The sequence below is a fragment of the Gorilla gorilla genome, chromosome 7 (assembly GCF_029281585.2).
Source record: "Gorilla gorilla gorilla isolate KB3781 chromosome 7, NHGRI_mGorGor1-v2.1_pri, whole genome shotgun sequence".
Taxonomy (NCBI): Eukaryota; Metazoa; Chordata; class Mammalia; order Primates; family Hominidae; genus Gorilla; species Gorilla gorilla.
In genome coordinates, this window is record NC_073231.2 from 109,855,459 (window position 1) to 109,872,627 (window position 17,169).

Genomic DNA, 17,169 nt, shown 5'->3' on the forward strand with positions numbered 1-17,169 from the left:
CATCAGTTTTTAAATTAACATAAAAGCATAACCATATACTATAAAAATGATTTTTCATTTATTTGGTTTTTATTACTTTTCCTGTGAGATAGGAAGTATATACTTTTCTCTTGTGTTCATTAATATAGAGTGTCATGTTTAGTGCATGGATTTGTTTCCCTATTGTGTGATTTCATCTTTTTTGATGTGCTTGGTTTTTATTTTGGTTATTAATGATCTTAATCATTAATCACTATTGTCTATTTTCAATATTATAAAGACAATGAGGGAGAAACATCAACACCACCTACTAATGGGAAAAAAGGCAAGTCTTAAAATGAAGTTTATGGTGTCTTTCTAGATATTAGACACTCCATATTGACATTTGTAATATATTTGAATATGCTTTTTAAAATAAGCACAAGTATTAGTCTCAATTTAAGTTATCCAGTATTTAAAATGTCTATTCTTTTTTATTTCTGAATATGAAATTAGTCTTCAAAATACTTACCTTTAATGATTCTGATACAATTCTATTTTATTGAATGTAATGGCATTAAAATTGGAAGATTTACTTTGTTGATCATGTTAAGGGAAAGGATTCTGAGGAAGATACTAGTGGTCACGTTATACATTTACAAAATCACAGCATGGATATTTTTCAATCCAGAAATTGTTTTAAAATTGAATTATTTTTAAAACATTTTAAAGTAGAAGTTTAAAGTAGAAAATGAGACAAATTTAATCATAAGTTAAACAATAATATAAAAGGAAGATTTATAACATTTGTGGATTTTTCATAGTTCTATACACATGAATTAATATTGCCTGGAAAGTAAAAAGATGATTGATTTTAATACGTAGATTTGATTTTCCTATAATTATTGCTGACATAATTCTGTAATCTACCACAACCAAATTCTATCAAAATGGTAGGACTGTGTATGTTTTGCAGTAATTGATAATCAAATATGTCTACATATATTGATTTAGAATATTAGCATTTTAAAATGATTTTATCAAAAAAGTAACATCCCATTCTATATCATAAAATTTGACCCATTACTGGACCAAATTAAGAAATAAGTAGTTTTATGCTTCATTAATTTCATTGAAATGGTTTTTAGTCTTGAATGTATTCTTCCCTGTCTTCATCTTTTATAAAGAATGTCTACAGTGTTATTTGTAAAACCTAATTAACACTAAAATACAGTTTTTCTTACTGCGAAGTATTAATTATTCTTTAATGCACATTCTAGAATATGATTTAAAAGATAATGTAACAAAATAAAGTTAAATCATGTAAATATGAATAGTATTCATAAGACAATAAACATTTAAATGACTTCTCAACATCTCAACATGTTTTTACATATTTGTCATTTTTATCTATTTCACGAGCTCCATGATTTTTGATTAGTAATTATGAAAGGAAATGTTGATATGTACTTAAATATATGTCGGCAATCTGAAATAATAAATATATCTTCCTAAATGTTCAACAAGTTTTGAGAACATTTAATGCCATTTTGTATTTAGGTGCATTTAAATGTGTCAAGATCGTATCTTTTCACATGAACTCACTAGGCTAAATATTTTAACTAACTGAGGAAGTATTATCATAAGGTTTTTTTGTCTTCTTGACTTCTAGTTGGCCCTGAATACTTTCACATCTTTTACCTTCAGACTGTTATGCTTTCTTCTTATTTCCTACGATCTTGCATGTGCAATCACCATGACAGATTCTTCCTGCCCCCCGCACAGACAAAACCAGTTCATTAAGACAGTGGTACTGCAGGCAGAATAACGAGTTAGAGTCACTCAAACCAATCTCCCTGAAGGCTAAGAGATTAAGGTTTTTCAAAGATAGTTTGGTGGGCATGGAGTAGGGAATGGGGAATGTTGATTGGTTGGGGATGAAATTGTAAGGCTGTGGAAAATGTTTCTTATGTGCTGAGTTAATCTCTGGGTGGGGGCCACAGGATGTGGATTCAGTCATCAGTCGCAGGTCTGGATGGAATTAGTCAATCCTCCAAAATGCAAAAGTCTGAAAAATATCTCAAAAGACCATATTAGGTTTACAATAGTGATGTTATCTACAGAAGTAACTGGAGAAGTTAAAATCTTGTGACATCTGGAACAATGGCTGGTTATTATTTAAGCCTACATTTTAGCAGAAGTCAGGCCCGTCTCATAATCCTAGCCTTATGGCCTTTGATTGGTTTTACAAAGGCAGTTTTGTTTTGGGGAAGGGCTGTTTTTATCCTTGCTTTAAGGTTAAACTATAAATTAAATTCCTCTCCCACACAGGAATGATTAAAGACAGCTTGGAGGTTAGAAGCAAGATGGGGTCAACTGTGTCAGATTTCTCTCTTTTTTTGTTTTTTTTAAAGACAGGGTCTTGCTCTCTCGCCCAGGCTGGAGTGCAGTGGCGCACAGTCTCAGCTCACTGCAACCTCCGCCTCCCGGCTCAAGGGATTCTCCTGCCTCAGCCTTCTGAGTAGCTGGGATTACAGGCGCCTGCCAGCACACCCAGCTAAGTTTTGTATTTCTAGTAAAGACGGGTTTCACCACCTTGGCCAGGCTGGTCTCAAACTCCTGACCTCAGGTGATCCTCCTGCCTCGTCTCGGCCTCCCAAGGTGCTGGGATTACAGGTGTGAGCCACCACTCCCAGCCTCAGATTTCTCTTAATGTCTTGATTTTGCACAGGCAGTTTCACATGTAAAGTTTTCTAGTGACAATGATTATTGGAACCTCAGTTATAAATTTGTTTTTATACACACACTTGTAAATTTGTTTTTATCATTTATATGAAATCCTCTCCACTGCAAAATATTGCTATTGCTATATAAATCAATCCAACATATGATATAGTTGAACCTAGAAATTAATGAATAAATTTGTAAGATGAGAACTCTGTACATATTTCACATATGCTAACTTGGTTTTACTTGGCTTAATATTTTGATTATTTACCTGTAATTAAGATTTGGTTATTCAATTTGTCCTTTTGCTATCTTCTGAGAGAATGGCTTTTTATTTACAGTTTATTTTCTGTATCACAATAAAGTTCATGAGTAAGTTTAAGGGAGGACATTGTTTTTTTAATTGGTTAAAGCATTTCGTGGATATATTAAAGTATATTGTAGCAGGTGCAGTCAGAAGGGTAGTTGAGGCTAGAGGGGTGACTCATATATGAACTTACAGATCATATTTAGGATTTTGGTTTTTATCACATAAAATGGGAAAGTTTGGATTAAAGTGACACAATACCACTTTTTTTTTTTTTTTTTTAGTAAAATGATGTCAATTACTACATTGAGAATACCCTGAAGAATTAAGATTGCAAACAGGGAACATTGTTAGAAGGTTTTGCACTAACCCAGGAAAGAGATGATAGTGGCTTAGACCAGCATGATAGCAGTATAAGTAGCTGGATTTTGAATAGATATTGAAGATAGAGCCAACAAAATTTCCTAACAAGGTAAAAGAGAAAGAAAGATTCAATAATGACATCCAGGTTTTTAGCCTGAATAGAAAAATAATGGAGTTTCTATTAACTAATACAGGGAAATACTTGAGAATAATAGGTTGAGTGGGAATATCAGGTGCTCAGTTTTGGATATGATAAGTTAGAGATGCTGTTAGACATCCAAGTGAAGATGCCAAATTAAATATGGTCTACATTTCATATTAGAGGTGTGGACTGTAGCTATAAATCTGGGACTCATCCTTATAAAGAGGTATTTACCACCGTAAGACTGGTTATGAAGAGGACAAGTGGACACATGTAGGTAGATAACGAAGAGGTCCAAGAAGTGTAAACTGGACCACTTTGATATTTTGAAGTTGAGAAGATGAAGCAACCAGAGATGAAGAAAGTGGGAGAAGAGGGACAAGTTAAGAAATTACTTGAAGGAGAGAATTTATCAAGAATATGAAATGATCATCGGACTTAGCAAGTAGGAAGTCACTATGGTGACCTTTATTAAGAGCAGTTTCGGTGGAGTGATAAGGGCTAAAGGACTGATTAGAGGGGATTCAAGGAAAGAGAGGAATGGAGACAGCAAGTGCAGACACCTTTGAAAGGCTGTAAAGGGAAGAAAAGAAAAATATCTAGAGCCGTGAGGAGAGGTCAAAGAAACAGAATACATGAAGGATATGTGGGAAACTTCTTGTTCACTTGGCTTCTTCTGATCCAGGTCTGCCACTTGGCTGTGTAATGCCATGTGGCCTCGAACCTTGTGCTTGTAGTTTACCAAGATATCTATCAGTGTTCTGTGACTTAGCTCCTTGATTTAGAATCAAAGACTTTTAGATTTGGAAGGGACATTATAAATCTTTTGTTAAAACTATTTTCCCTTATAGATAAAGGAGGAGAATTCTGGAGGATAACTACCTTTCTTCAATCCACATAGCAGCAGATCTGTAGTCTAGACTGTTAATCTCATGTGTTGATATACCATGCCTCTTCATAGCATTCTATGACACTGTTGTAGATTGTGTTCTCTTTGCATGGACTTCAACCGGTTTCGTTGTTGTTGTTGTTGTTGTTGTTGTTGTTGTTGTTTTTAGACATTAGCTAAAGATGTAGTTCAACCAATGTCTGCTATTTTAAATGTGTTGTATTAGGTAGCCATTGAGGATGCAAAGATGAACAAGATATATTTCTTGCCTTTGGGGAGCTCCCAAGGGAAAAAATAATATAATGATAAGAAATAAAACATAGCTGGTAAAATTACTCTATAATGTGTAACTTGTATAAAGTGTCTTAAGATTGTGGTACATATTCAGGGTCAATTTTATAAGGAGAAGGTAAGTTTTGAGAGGTTCTGGGTAGGTTTTCAGTCCTAAATATCTCTCCTATTACCTGTCATAGTATTTCATATTCCACTATTACCTAATGGCTATTTTCATAATACAAAGCTTTTAGCCTTTCTGGAACACTGAAATATAAATATTCCTGAGGGCACTATCCCAAGCTATTGTCACATACAAATCCTCATAGAAAGCAAGTGGGTGGAGAAAATCAAGTGTAGGAAAAAGGATGCTGAAAGATGTGGTAGAGTGCTAGTTGTCTTGGAAGGGTTATAATGGCAAAATCTGTTCATTCTAAATTTTATTATTTGCCATGTAGATATGCAATAAATCTACTTTTTAAAATAACTTGGTATATTAAAATTGCTTAGAACAAATAGTTGTCACATAATAGGCCAGGTGCAGTGGCTCACAGCTGTAATCCCAAAGCTTTAGGAGACTTGCTTGAGGAAAGGAGTTTGAGACCAGCCTGGACAACCTAATAAGACCCTGCCTCTACCAAAAACAAAAAAATTTAAAAATTACCCAGGCATAGTGTTGCACACCTCTAGTCCCAGCTACTTGGGAGCTTGAGTCAGGAAGATCGCTGAGCCCAAGAGTTTGAGGCTCCAGTGAGCTGTGACTACACCACCACACTCCAGCCTGGGTGACAGAGGGTGACTCTGTCTGTAAAGCCAATATACAAACAAATAAGTTTGAAGTTGGGAAGATGAAGTGAAACAATACTTGTTGCATAATAATTACTATATAAATGTTAGTTATTACTGTAATTTCTCAGTAATGTCTTGCTATAATTTTGTATTTGCGGCACAAAATCTGAAAATTTTTGTTTTATATTTAAAGCCAAATTAAGTCTGATTATGATCACCCTGAAGCAGTTGTTAAACGTATACACACACACACACACACACACACAGTAATGTACCACATAATGCTGTTTTGGTCAATAACAGACTCCATATACAACAATAGTCTCATAATATTATCATACTGTGTTTTTCCTGTACCTTTTCTATATTTAGATATGTTTAAATACATATATACTTATTGTGTTGTAATTGCCTGCAGTATTTAGTATGGTAACAAGCTGTACAGGTTTGTAGCCTAGGAGCAATAAGCTATATCAAATAGCCTAGGTATATAATAGGCTACCCCATCTAGGTTTGTGTGAGTACACTCTGTAATCTTTGCACAATGACGAAATCACCTAACAATGCATTTCTCAGAACATATCCCTGTCGTTGAGCAATGTATGACTGTATATAGTTTAGTAGATTTTTGGAAATTAGTAATCATGATGCTATTTTTAATCAAATGACTTGCATAAGAAACAATACCAGGGTGGAAATAAATAGAATTGGATTGCAGTATAAGTTATTTCATAATGTGCTAATACATTTCTACATATTTCAATGCATGTGTAAAAATCAATATGCAAATTTTAGGATACTTTTCTCTAGGCCAGAGAACTGTTTAATCCATTAGGATTTAACAAAAAGTAAGAATTTTTGGAGATGTGGCTGATAAAGTCTAAAGTCTCAAATAGTTTTGTTTCCAATTTATTGTTTATGTTTTATTATTGTTTGTTAATTTTGTTTGGTTTTGGAAAGTTAACATCTACAACCTTCCTAATTGGCTGTTAGTGATTAATTCTTTGCCAGGATTATATAGACTAAAGCCTACCGTATCACCTATTAAAAAGTCAGATCCCTGAAAATACACAATGAGATGGAAAAAAAATATTTTGTTCCTTTAATGTGTACAATTTCTACATTGTTTCAAACACAGATAACCTTATAAATAAGAAAGAAAGAAATGGAAAGAGGGAGGACAAGGGGAAAAATAAAAACAAACAAACATATTTAAAAAGTTTACAAAGGAACCAAAAGTGATAGTTATTTTGACAGTCTTTGTAATTAATGATTGCTTCTGCAGGCATTCTAGGTATTGGATACCATTTAGGGTGACAGGATACAACAGTGATGAAGGAGCTTGGCTTTGTTTTATTGCCTCTTTCTATTCTCATGAATGCTACTAGGGCAGGGAGAATGTTAGCACCCATATCTTAATTTCCAAATTTGATTAATATCTAGCTAGGAATGGATTTTATGGTGGAATTGGTGGATATTTCCTAAGTATATCATTCCCTCCCAACTTAGATAAATGACCATGTGTCCAAAATTAATATGAGAGAGATTCAGGGATACTTTAAAATACCAAGGGATTTATCATATGTTTTTGAGCAGGATGGACATTCAGTCACATCTGTATTAAGAAAAGTAACTTGGTGACAGCAAGCAAGATGGACTTGAAAGAGGAGAAACTGAGGGCATAGGACCATTTAGGGCAATTCAGTCATCCGGTATTTGATGGCCTGAACTAAAGCAGAGGTTGGAATAAAGAGGAAGGAATGCACTTAAGATTTCCTCTCCCAATTCATAATCCATAAGCTTAAGTGTACCTGTTTAAGTACACTTAAATGAAATACTTGTGAAATACTTGTAAATGAATATTTCTAATTTCTTTTCCTAACCTTTCCTTTCATTCTGGGAGCCTTTCCCCTTTAATTTACTTTTGTTTCCCTTTTCTCATCTTATTTCTTCTATGCTTCCAAAGTCCCAACTGACTAAACAAATTTAGAAAAGAACTCCCTTTCACCTCATACCTTCCTGCAAACTTAGTCATTCTTCAAGGCCATATCATTGTTGACTTCCTAAATGCAATCCTTAAATCATCTTCTCTTTGTTGTTGAAAGTAACTTAATCTTAGGAAGGTGATATGATACAAGAGAAAGAGTGTAGTTCTTGAAACTTTGCCTCAGGGCCTGCTTTACAACGTACTAACTGTGTGACTCTAGACCCTTGCCCCAAGTTAGTTCATCTGAGAAAAGGAAATTGTAACATATTTCTCTCATTCCCAGTATGCTACTATGAAAATCAAGTGATGTAATGAGTATGAAATTGTAAACTAAGATAATTTTTTAGTGCTTATCCTTATCTGTCAGTTCTATTTTCTCACCTGTATAAATCACCTAATAGAAGGTCCCATCTGTGTTTTGTAGGGTCAAATGTGATGCCATCTGTGAAAGCATATTGGAACATATAATATTATACAAATCTTACTAATAAATGAATTCATGCTATTTTATTTTATTTAGAGAAAGGGTCTCACTGTCACTCAGGCTGGAGTGGAATGGTGTGATAATAGCTCACTGCAGCCTTGACCTCCTGGGCTCAACTGATTCTCACACCTCAGCCTTCCAAGTAGCTGAACTACAGGCACATGCCACTATGCCTGGCTAATTTTTAAGTTTTTTTAGAGATAGAATCTCTAAAAAAAAAAAAGATCTAAAGAAAGAGAACCTATGTTGTCCAGGCTGGTCTCAAACTGTATGCTCTTTAAATTATAGTGTTCAGATAGAATTGGCTACATGTTGTGATGAAGACTAGCTAGAATATAATTACTTTGCAGACGTATGGGTTTCTTAAATATTACTTACTAAAAAGTCACCTCATAGTTAAGTCTCCATGAATATAATCACTCTTCAAATTACCTAATATTTATTAAATCAAGCTTTAATCTACAAGTTAAAGATGGGATACATATAATGATCATTTAAGAAGTTCAAATCTTAAAGCTTGTTCTTCTGTATTTTATTGAATTTTAAAAACAAATTAACTTTTAATTACATGCCATTTTAATTAATTCTGTTCTTTTTATGACTTTAATTATGTTTTAAAAATAGATGCTTGAGTTTCAGTATAAAGCTTAATAGTAGCCATATTTGGAACTTCTAGAAAATCTTGTAAACTCTCAGTGCCTCAATTTCACCATCTCTGTTATAGGTACTCTTCTATAAAATCCCATTTGACAAATCAACTTAAGATCATAAGATGTAAGAGTAACTAATTTTAGAGGTGGAAATAACCTTATAAATTTTCAAGACCAGCTTTATCACATCAAATATAACAAATCTAGATGTCAGAGAGGTTATCAAGATGTTACTGGAAGGGAGCCCTGTTCCAGACTCCAAGAGAGGATTCTCGTATCTCAAACAAGAAAGAATTCAAGGCAAGTCCACAAAGTGAAAGCAAGTCTATTAAGAAAGTAAAGGAATAGAGAATGGTTACTACATAGGCAGAGCAGCCTGCTGGTTGCCTATTTTTATGGTTATTTTTGATTATATGCTAAACAAGAGGTGGATTATTCATGAATTTTCCAAGAAAGGGGTGGACAATTCCCAGAACTGAGGGATTCTCCCCTTTTTAGACCATATAGGGTAACTTCCTGACATTGCCATGCCATTTGTAAACTGAAATGGCACTGGAGTAAGTGCCTTTTAGCATGCTAATGCATTCTAACTAGCATATGAGCCGTGAGGACAAAGAAGTCACTCTCTTGCCATCTTGGTTTTGGTGGGATTTGGCTGGCTTCTTTACTGCATGCTGTTTTATTAGCAAGGTCTTCATGATCTCCTGTCTCATCCTGTGACTTAGAATGCCTAACATCCTGGGAATGTAGCCCAGCAAATCTCAGCCTTATTTTACCCAGCCCCTATTCAACATGCAGTTGCTCTGGTTCAAATTCTTCTGACAAAACTTGCCTAAAGTTATAGGCCTAGTTAATGGCAGAGATATTCCGACCAGCCAGCTTTCCTGGCTCAATATGGTGACATATATATAATCTAGTTCCTTCATTGTCTTAAGCTGATATTCATAAATTTATGGTTATTGGAACTTTTCTGTTACCAGCATATATTACTTTTCAACAAGTATTTGCTAATTTCAAAGGTTTATTTTTTCCTCCATATTTCAGAAAATGCTGTCTGCCAATTTACAGATAGGCTGACTATTTTTAAAACAGCCTATTTCTTCTTCTGTGTACTCAATCTTGCTTCAGAAGATGGAATGTCATCTATTTTTTGGAACATCACAAATTTATGAAATGGCAAAAGGTGAAATAGCTTTTAAAAATGATAACCATGTAGCATTTGATTTTGGGAACAACTCTGTAACACTTGTAAAATCTTTCTTAATTATTCGTAGATAACAAAAAGTGTAGGTAATTCAGAATCAACAAATACTTTAATATTAATGAGATTATTTTTCCCAACATGGGGGAAATACTCTGTTGTTTTTTGCATTACCGCAGATTAATGCTGATCAGGGAGCAGTAGTGTATCCAAAATCACCTATATTTGATGTTACAGTATAGCATATTTTTCCATTTTTGGCAGTGGTTTCATCTTTCCAGTTATGTTTTACTTAGCTTGATATTATAAAATATGTTAGTATTCCACTATTTATGGCTAAAGGTAGATAGGATACCAGAGCATTGTGTATGGCATGGTGAAACTCTATAGGGATTAAAATACACATAGAGCCTGGCAAGGTGGCTCATGCCATAATCCCAGCTACTCGGGAAGCTGAAGCGGGAGGATAACTTGAGACCAGGAGTTCAAGACCAGCGTGAGTAACATAGCAAGATCGTGTGGCTAAAATATTTCTTAAATAAAAATAAAATATACATAATTAATAACTAATTGACTTATAGTATGGCTTTAGAAACATATAAATAAAAAGAAAGGCAAGTTATAAGATATATAATTATTTGTGAATGCTACTATTAGAATAAGATTAAATGGTGGCCAGTGAATCTTTTGTTCCATGGCCTATAAGGCCCTACATGACCTGTGCTCCCCCACTTCCCATCTCCATTACTACTTTAACCTCATCTATTACTTTTTTCTTTGTTTGTTATGCCCCAGCCAAAGTGACCTCCATGCTTTTCTGGAACATATCAGACATGCTTCTAACTCAGGACATTTGCACATGCTGCTCCTCTGCCTGGAATACCTTCTCTTTAAATAACCATATGGCTAACTCCCTTACTATCTTAAGTTCTATACTCAAAAGTTGCCTTCTTAGAGAAGACTTCCCTTCCTGCCTTATCAAAAATTTCATTACCCCTGGATATTTTATTTCCTTCTTACCTACTTTGTTTGTCTTTTTAGCATTTATCAATATTTAGGTCATAGTATATTTTATTTATCTTGTTTATAATCACTCTCTCCCATTAAAATATAAACTTTATGAATGTATGGGGTTTTGCCTGTTTTGTTTGTTGTTATATCCCTGTACCCAGACATGCCTGGATTATAGTAGGTGCTGAGTATATATTTATTAAATGAATGATTGTTAACCACATGAGAAATAATTGTAGATAATCTTAGATGAGCCAAGTAACTCATATTCAATGATACCAAGCTGTTACTACTAAATATCTTTGTCTTCCTTTATCAAGATTTTTATTGAAATAATATCTCATAGCATATAAATGTTTGTCATTTATGAAGATACTAAATATGGTAATAAAATAGCCGTTTTATCTCATGTATTGAAATGTATTTATGAATTTTCTCTTGATGTTTCAAAATTTCTACATTGTAATTATAAACATTTCATTTCATCACAATAAAACGATGTTTAGTAAAATGCTTATTTCTAAAATAAGCTAGTATGTATTATTTAATATAAACTAAGAAAAGACCTTGTCAAACCATTTTAATTATTAATTTATTCATACCTTGACTGCATTCATTTTATTGAAAATAAAGTTTGGGATATACTAGAAGTAAATTTTGTGCTTTGGAATTTGAAATCTATTAAGCAAAATTTTAATGTCACATTTCTATATTTAAAATGTTAACTGCATATTACATAGTTTATGTGAGAATTTAGGAAAAATATCCTCCAAAATCCCATAGATCCCTGAAGTATATTTAGATTCTTGTTATGCATATTATCTAATGTTTCTGATAAGCCCTGATTATTATTTTTGATCTATACTAGAAGTTACATGGGAAGACCAGCGGAAAAAGGTGAATGGTACAATAAGTGATGACAAACCATTGCCGAAAAAGAAACAGCAGTCTGAGACAGGTTTGTCAGGGTTTGGAAACCATATGAAAGCATGAGACTACAAGCATTGCATTTCATGCTTTTTAAAATGCGTGTGTGCTTGTTGTACCTCATTTTTCTCATTTTGGTGTGGACTTGATAGTGTGTAGATTCCATTTAGATTAGTGTGGTAAATACTTTATTTCAAGATTTGTTTAGAAAACTAATTACACATATTTTGGGAAAAAATATAATTATTTTATTATTATGAAGATTAGTCCTTTAGGGAAAAAATGACTAACTTAAATACAGATGGTCATCCACTTTACATATTTGATTATGTTGACTAAAATTGAAGTACTTTAATGCAGAGGTATTTGCTTCCCTAAAAAGTACAATAAAAGCTCAATATACTATCTAAAGTTTGTCTTTGTAGGATATTTCCATTATTTAATTGCAAATGCTATTGAGATATTTATACCATATATTGGTAATTATTTATTTACAATCTCTGGAGATAAAAAATATCACCAACCACAAGGAAGAAGGTTAGCATAGTATGTGAATTCAATAAGGAGTCTCTTCAAACTGTTAATTCTACCAGTGAATTGAAACAAAGTGTTTTTGTTTTCCTCTCCCTTTCTTATTTTTTTGTGGAGAGATATAATTAACCCATTTATGCTGGAGGTTACACATTTTTTTGTGTGAAAATCAGACCTTGGCAATGACCTTAAGCAGTAGGATATAAATAACTCCCACAAGCTTAGCATTCCAATTATGGAACACTAGGCATAAATGGATTAAGTAGAAGACAAAACTTGAACCAAGAATAAAATGAAAAAAGACAAAGTGCAGAGATAATTGATTAACTAAAAAACCAGTACTACTTTTAATTAGTAATTGGATGAGAATACATTGAAATTTTCATTGAAAATTTAAAACTTCAAGGGGAGTTTTACTAATGATATTATAATTAAAAATAGTTGTGTCTGTAGTAATAATGTTAAAGTATTTTTATGTGCTGACTCATTATTTCATGTTACAGCTCTAAGACCCATATTTTAAAAGATGTCAACGTAAAAATTAAACTAGTCTTTAACAAGTATTTGTTGCCATCCTGCTGTATTCCAAACATTATACTTGGCACTGACCTATTAGTATAGACAAGACAGATACAGCAGTTACCCTCACACAGCATATTATGTCTGCAAAAATACATAATTTAAAAATAATTATAATAATGATTAAGCTATTACAATTGTAGTAAGTGCTATTAAGGAGAATAGGATGCTTTGAGAAAATGTATCATGTAACATAAGTCTGAAGATCAAAGAAAGATGGCATAGTGCTAATATTAATCTGTGAATTATTTTTTAGTAAAACAGTACCTACTGAAAATGTAATAAAATAAACTGGAATTCACATTGGGAATTTAAATTTTTTCGTAAAGTTGTAAGAAAATATATATTTTTTCAAATCTTCAGTTAATATCAGTTTATTGGGAAAATAGTGATTAGCTTAATATATTTAAGGATATTTTTAAGTAAACAAGATAAATATAAAATTGATGTTTTATGTTGTGATTTATATATCAAAAATTATTACTGTAAACCTCTCCCCTTGCTACATTGTGTGATACAGATTATCCTTGATCATAAGCTATTATTTATTTGTTGTCCACTTTGTCATCATGTCCAATACATGAATATGTTTGTGGCCATATGTATCTATGTAAATAAGTTACATTGTATATTAAAACACAAAACAATGCAATGTTTAAAAAATATTTTGACATCTCAGAAACACAACATTTTAAAGATCTATTTTAAATATTTTACTTAGTTGAATTTAACTATAGTTCCTTAATGTCATAGTTGAAAATGATTATAGTTTTTTTTTTTGTTTTGGCGATTTTTTTTTTCCTGTATACTAGGAAAATTGGTCCTGGAAATTGAGACCCTAAAAGTCATGAGTAAGTATGCAATATTCTAAGGCAGTAAAAACAATGTTGAATTTTAGTGCTTCACAAATATTCTTATCTGTTTGTTTCTAAAAGGAAATTGGGATATTTAAAGAATATTTTTAATTATCAAAACTTTGGAGTGATAAAATGGGAGGAAAGTAGTAGGATGCAGGTATAGCAGATTATATTTCAACAACATGTTTATATATGCCTATGCTTTACAGAAGACATGTTTGGAGTTATTTCTCTTATGTTTAAGTGCATTTATGATATTAATAATCTATTGAATATAAAGTGCTTAATGTATAATTTTTATGTGCTGAAATCTAAGAAACCCACTTCAATAATTTGTCAAAGATTCCTCGTCAAAGGGTTAATGTGGCAAACTTGTGGCATCAGAAAAACTGTATGGGAATGAGCCCAAACTTGAGATGGAAAGTTGGCTGTGCATCAATGGCATATATTGTTTTCTTTTTCAATTGGTGTTTTATGAAAATCTATGCCAGAACAATTTATAATACCTGGGAATTTGCCATTTCTGGGATGTTTACTAGCAATACAAATAACACTTGAAATTTTTATTTTAAATGTGAGACTATAGAACCAAGGAGCTAAATGGTATGACATGGACTAGAAAACGAGTTAACAAGTATTTGGATGAATTTTGAGTACTATGACTAGTAATTGCTTTTTTTAAAGAATGATCTTGGTATTTCTGAACTGGGATGTCTTGAGAGGATTATCAGCAAAACAAGTGATTTACTTGCAGTATCTTTTTTTTTTTTTTGAAACAGAGTTTCACTCTTGTTGCCCAGGCTGGAGTGCAATGGTGCGATCTCGGCTCACTGTAGCCTCCACCTCCTGGTTCAAGCGATTCTCCTGCCTCAGCCTACCAAGTAGCTGGGATTACAGGCACCCGCCACCACGCCTGGATAATTTTTGTATTTTTAGTAGAGACGGGGTTTCACCATGTTGGCCAGGATGGTCTCAAACTCCTGAACTCAGGTGATCCACCCACCTCAGCGTCCCAAAGTGCTGGAATTACAGGCATGAGCTACGGCGCCCAGCCCTAGTTGCAGTATTTTTACCTTAATTGACATCAGTATAGATAAAGATCACTGGGAAATGTAATATTTATCATATTAATAATTTTTAACTTGTGAGTTTATCTTTCCTCATAGTAATTAGAAATGTTTATGAGAAAAGAGCACATTTACACATAAAATATTTTAAGCTGATATTTTAATTACCACACAAAAAAGTATTGGGAAAGCTCCCTTAAATTAGAAGTTCTTCAGGCTTAATGAACGTTTTGGAAGTGTTACAATTTTGCATATTCTCCGAAATTAGTCTTAGAGACTAATCTTGGACTTACATAGTTCAGAATTTATTTACTTGGACATATAACTTTAAAATGATTATGAGCTTGATTTGTTATTTTCTGAGTGTAAGTTATGCTACATCTAGGAAAATCTTGAATTGACACAGCTATTGTTATTGCAACTGAAACCATAACGTGCTCTTATCTTGTATCTTATATGGAAAATAACTGTTTTTTTTTTGTAAAAGTGAAGGCAACTAAACCCTTTGCTGATATACTGTGTGATTTAACAGTATTTTTGAAAATTGAAAATATTCAGAGTAACAAATTGTGTTTTACAACTTACTATAATATTTTAATGTGTACATAAGCTCCCAGATTTGGCATTATTTGCTTTAATTAATATATTAACCTTTAATTTTTTTCTAACATGTACATTTCCATATTGTGTTCTTTATAGAATATATAAGTATAGTGTAGGTAGGGTTTTTTTTTTTACTTAATTTTACCTTTGGAATTATGTTTTATAAAATGTATCTTTAGGAAAAGTAAATATTCAATTAAGCATTTTGTTAGTGAATTTTATACTGTAAAATTTTTTTTTGAGTATTTTGATACTTTGTACTTTTGTTTCTTTTTATTCTTGAATGTTTAAGATTTTTTGAAAGTAGAAAAAATTTATTTTAGTCTAAAGCAGTATTCCACATCAGTCTTCTTATTAAATGCTAGTTTAAGCCATCCAGTCTGGAAAAAGGAATCAGGGTTCTGTTCTTGGTCATTATCAGCAGCTTGATAATTTCTGAATTGTTGTAAAATAAACATATTTTATTCTTAATTGAAAAAATTTATGTAAGACAAATGTTTTATATGACAAATCAGGTGATAGAATTTGAAATTAACTACTACTAGTATCTTAAGAAGTAAATAACACATTCTTTCATTGTAACCATGAAGTGAAATTTCATGATTTATGAAGTTAGTTGCTCATTTAAAATTAGTTCAGTTTTCTCTGCACGTACAGATAAGTTTGTAATGCCAAGCCTATTTTTCAGTAACCATCCTTCTTATGATAAACAGCATGCTATAGTTTCGAAATAAAATTTATTTTATTTTTATTTATTTATTTATTTATTTATTTATTTATTTATTTATTTATTTTTTTGAGATGGGGTCTTACTCTGTCGCCCAGGCTGGAGTGCGGTGGTGCATTCTCGGCTCACTGCAAGCTCCGCCTCCTGGGTTCACCCCATTCTCCTGCCTCAGCCTCCCATGTAGCTGTGACTACAGGTGCCGGCCACCATGCCTGGCTAATTTTTTTGTATTTTTAGTAGAGACAGGGTTTCACCATGTTAGCCAGGATGGGCTCTATCTCCTGACCTCGTGATCCGCCTGCCTCGGCCTCCCAAAGTGCTGGGATTACAGGCATGAGCCACAGCGCCCGGTCTGGAAATAAATTATTTTAAACTCCCTCAGTACATACTCTCTTTTTTTCTGCATTTAAAAATGTATTATATGTTGGATGTCAAAGATAAAGTCAGAGAAAAACAGCACAGCCCAAAATAGGAAGACATTTAAAAAGTAACCTTTTTAGGCTGGGCACAAGAGCTCATACCTGTAATCCCGGCACTTTAGGAGGCCGAGGTGGGCGGATCATGAGGTCAGGAGTTCGAGACCAGACTGACCAACATGGTGAAACCCTGTCTCTACTAAAAATACAAAAGTTAGCTGGGTGTGGTGGCGTGCACCTGTAATCCCAGCTACTCAGGAGGCTGAGGCAGGAGAATCGCTTGAACCCGGGAGGCAGAGCTTGCAGTGAGCCAAGATCGTGCCACTTCAGTCCAGCCTGGGCAACAGAGTGAGAGACTCCTTCTAAAAAAAAAAAAGTAAATAAAAAATAGCTTTTTTATGTAAGTATAGTGAATTTTTTAAAATAGCAAAGTATTTGAAAATACTGCACCTAATTTAATAGATGGCCATTTAATAGGTTGAAATTATTGTAAATGTTCAGTAATTTTATGGTTGTAGACAAAATTATTGGAAATAATCAGTTTAGAAATGATTAGTTCACATCATTTGGATTGAGAAATTTTTCAAAAAGATTTTGTCACTGTGGAGATGTTCTAGTTTGTCATCTGTAAACTTGGTAAGCATTTAGTTTTTATAGGAGACTTCTATTCTGATCTTTGTA

The 17,169-nt window shown here is 33.0% G+C and overlaps 1 protein-coding gene across 50 annotated transcripts in view; it reads left to right on the forward strand.

The window, feature by feature from the left end:
• The window catches only part of RIMS2 (regulating synaptic membrane exocytosis 2), a 752,291-nt gene that overhangs the window by 520,418 nt on the left and 214,704 nt on the right, over window positions 1–17,169 (forward strand). For 7 of the 50 annotated variants that reach the window (XM_063708909.1, XM_063708913.1, XM_055348825.2 and 4 more), the window contains 2 exons: window positions 11,650–11,739; window positions 13,631–13,669. The exons of 42 other annotated variants lie outside the window; for them this stretch is intronic. In XM_063708909.1, the coding sequence (XP_063564979.1) occupies window positions 11,650–11,739; window positions 13,631–13,669 (129 nt within the window). The remainder of the gene's footprint in view (window positions 1–11,649; window positions 11,740–13,630; window positions 13,670–17,169) is intronic. One more of the 50 variants, XM_063708910.1, reaches the window with a different exon arrangement.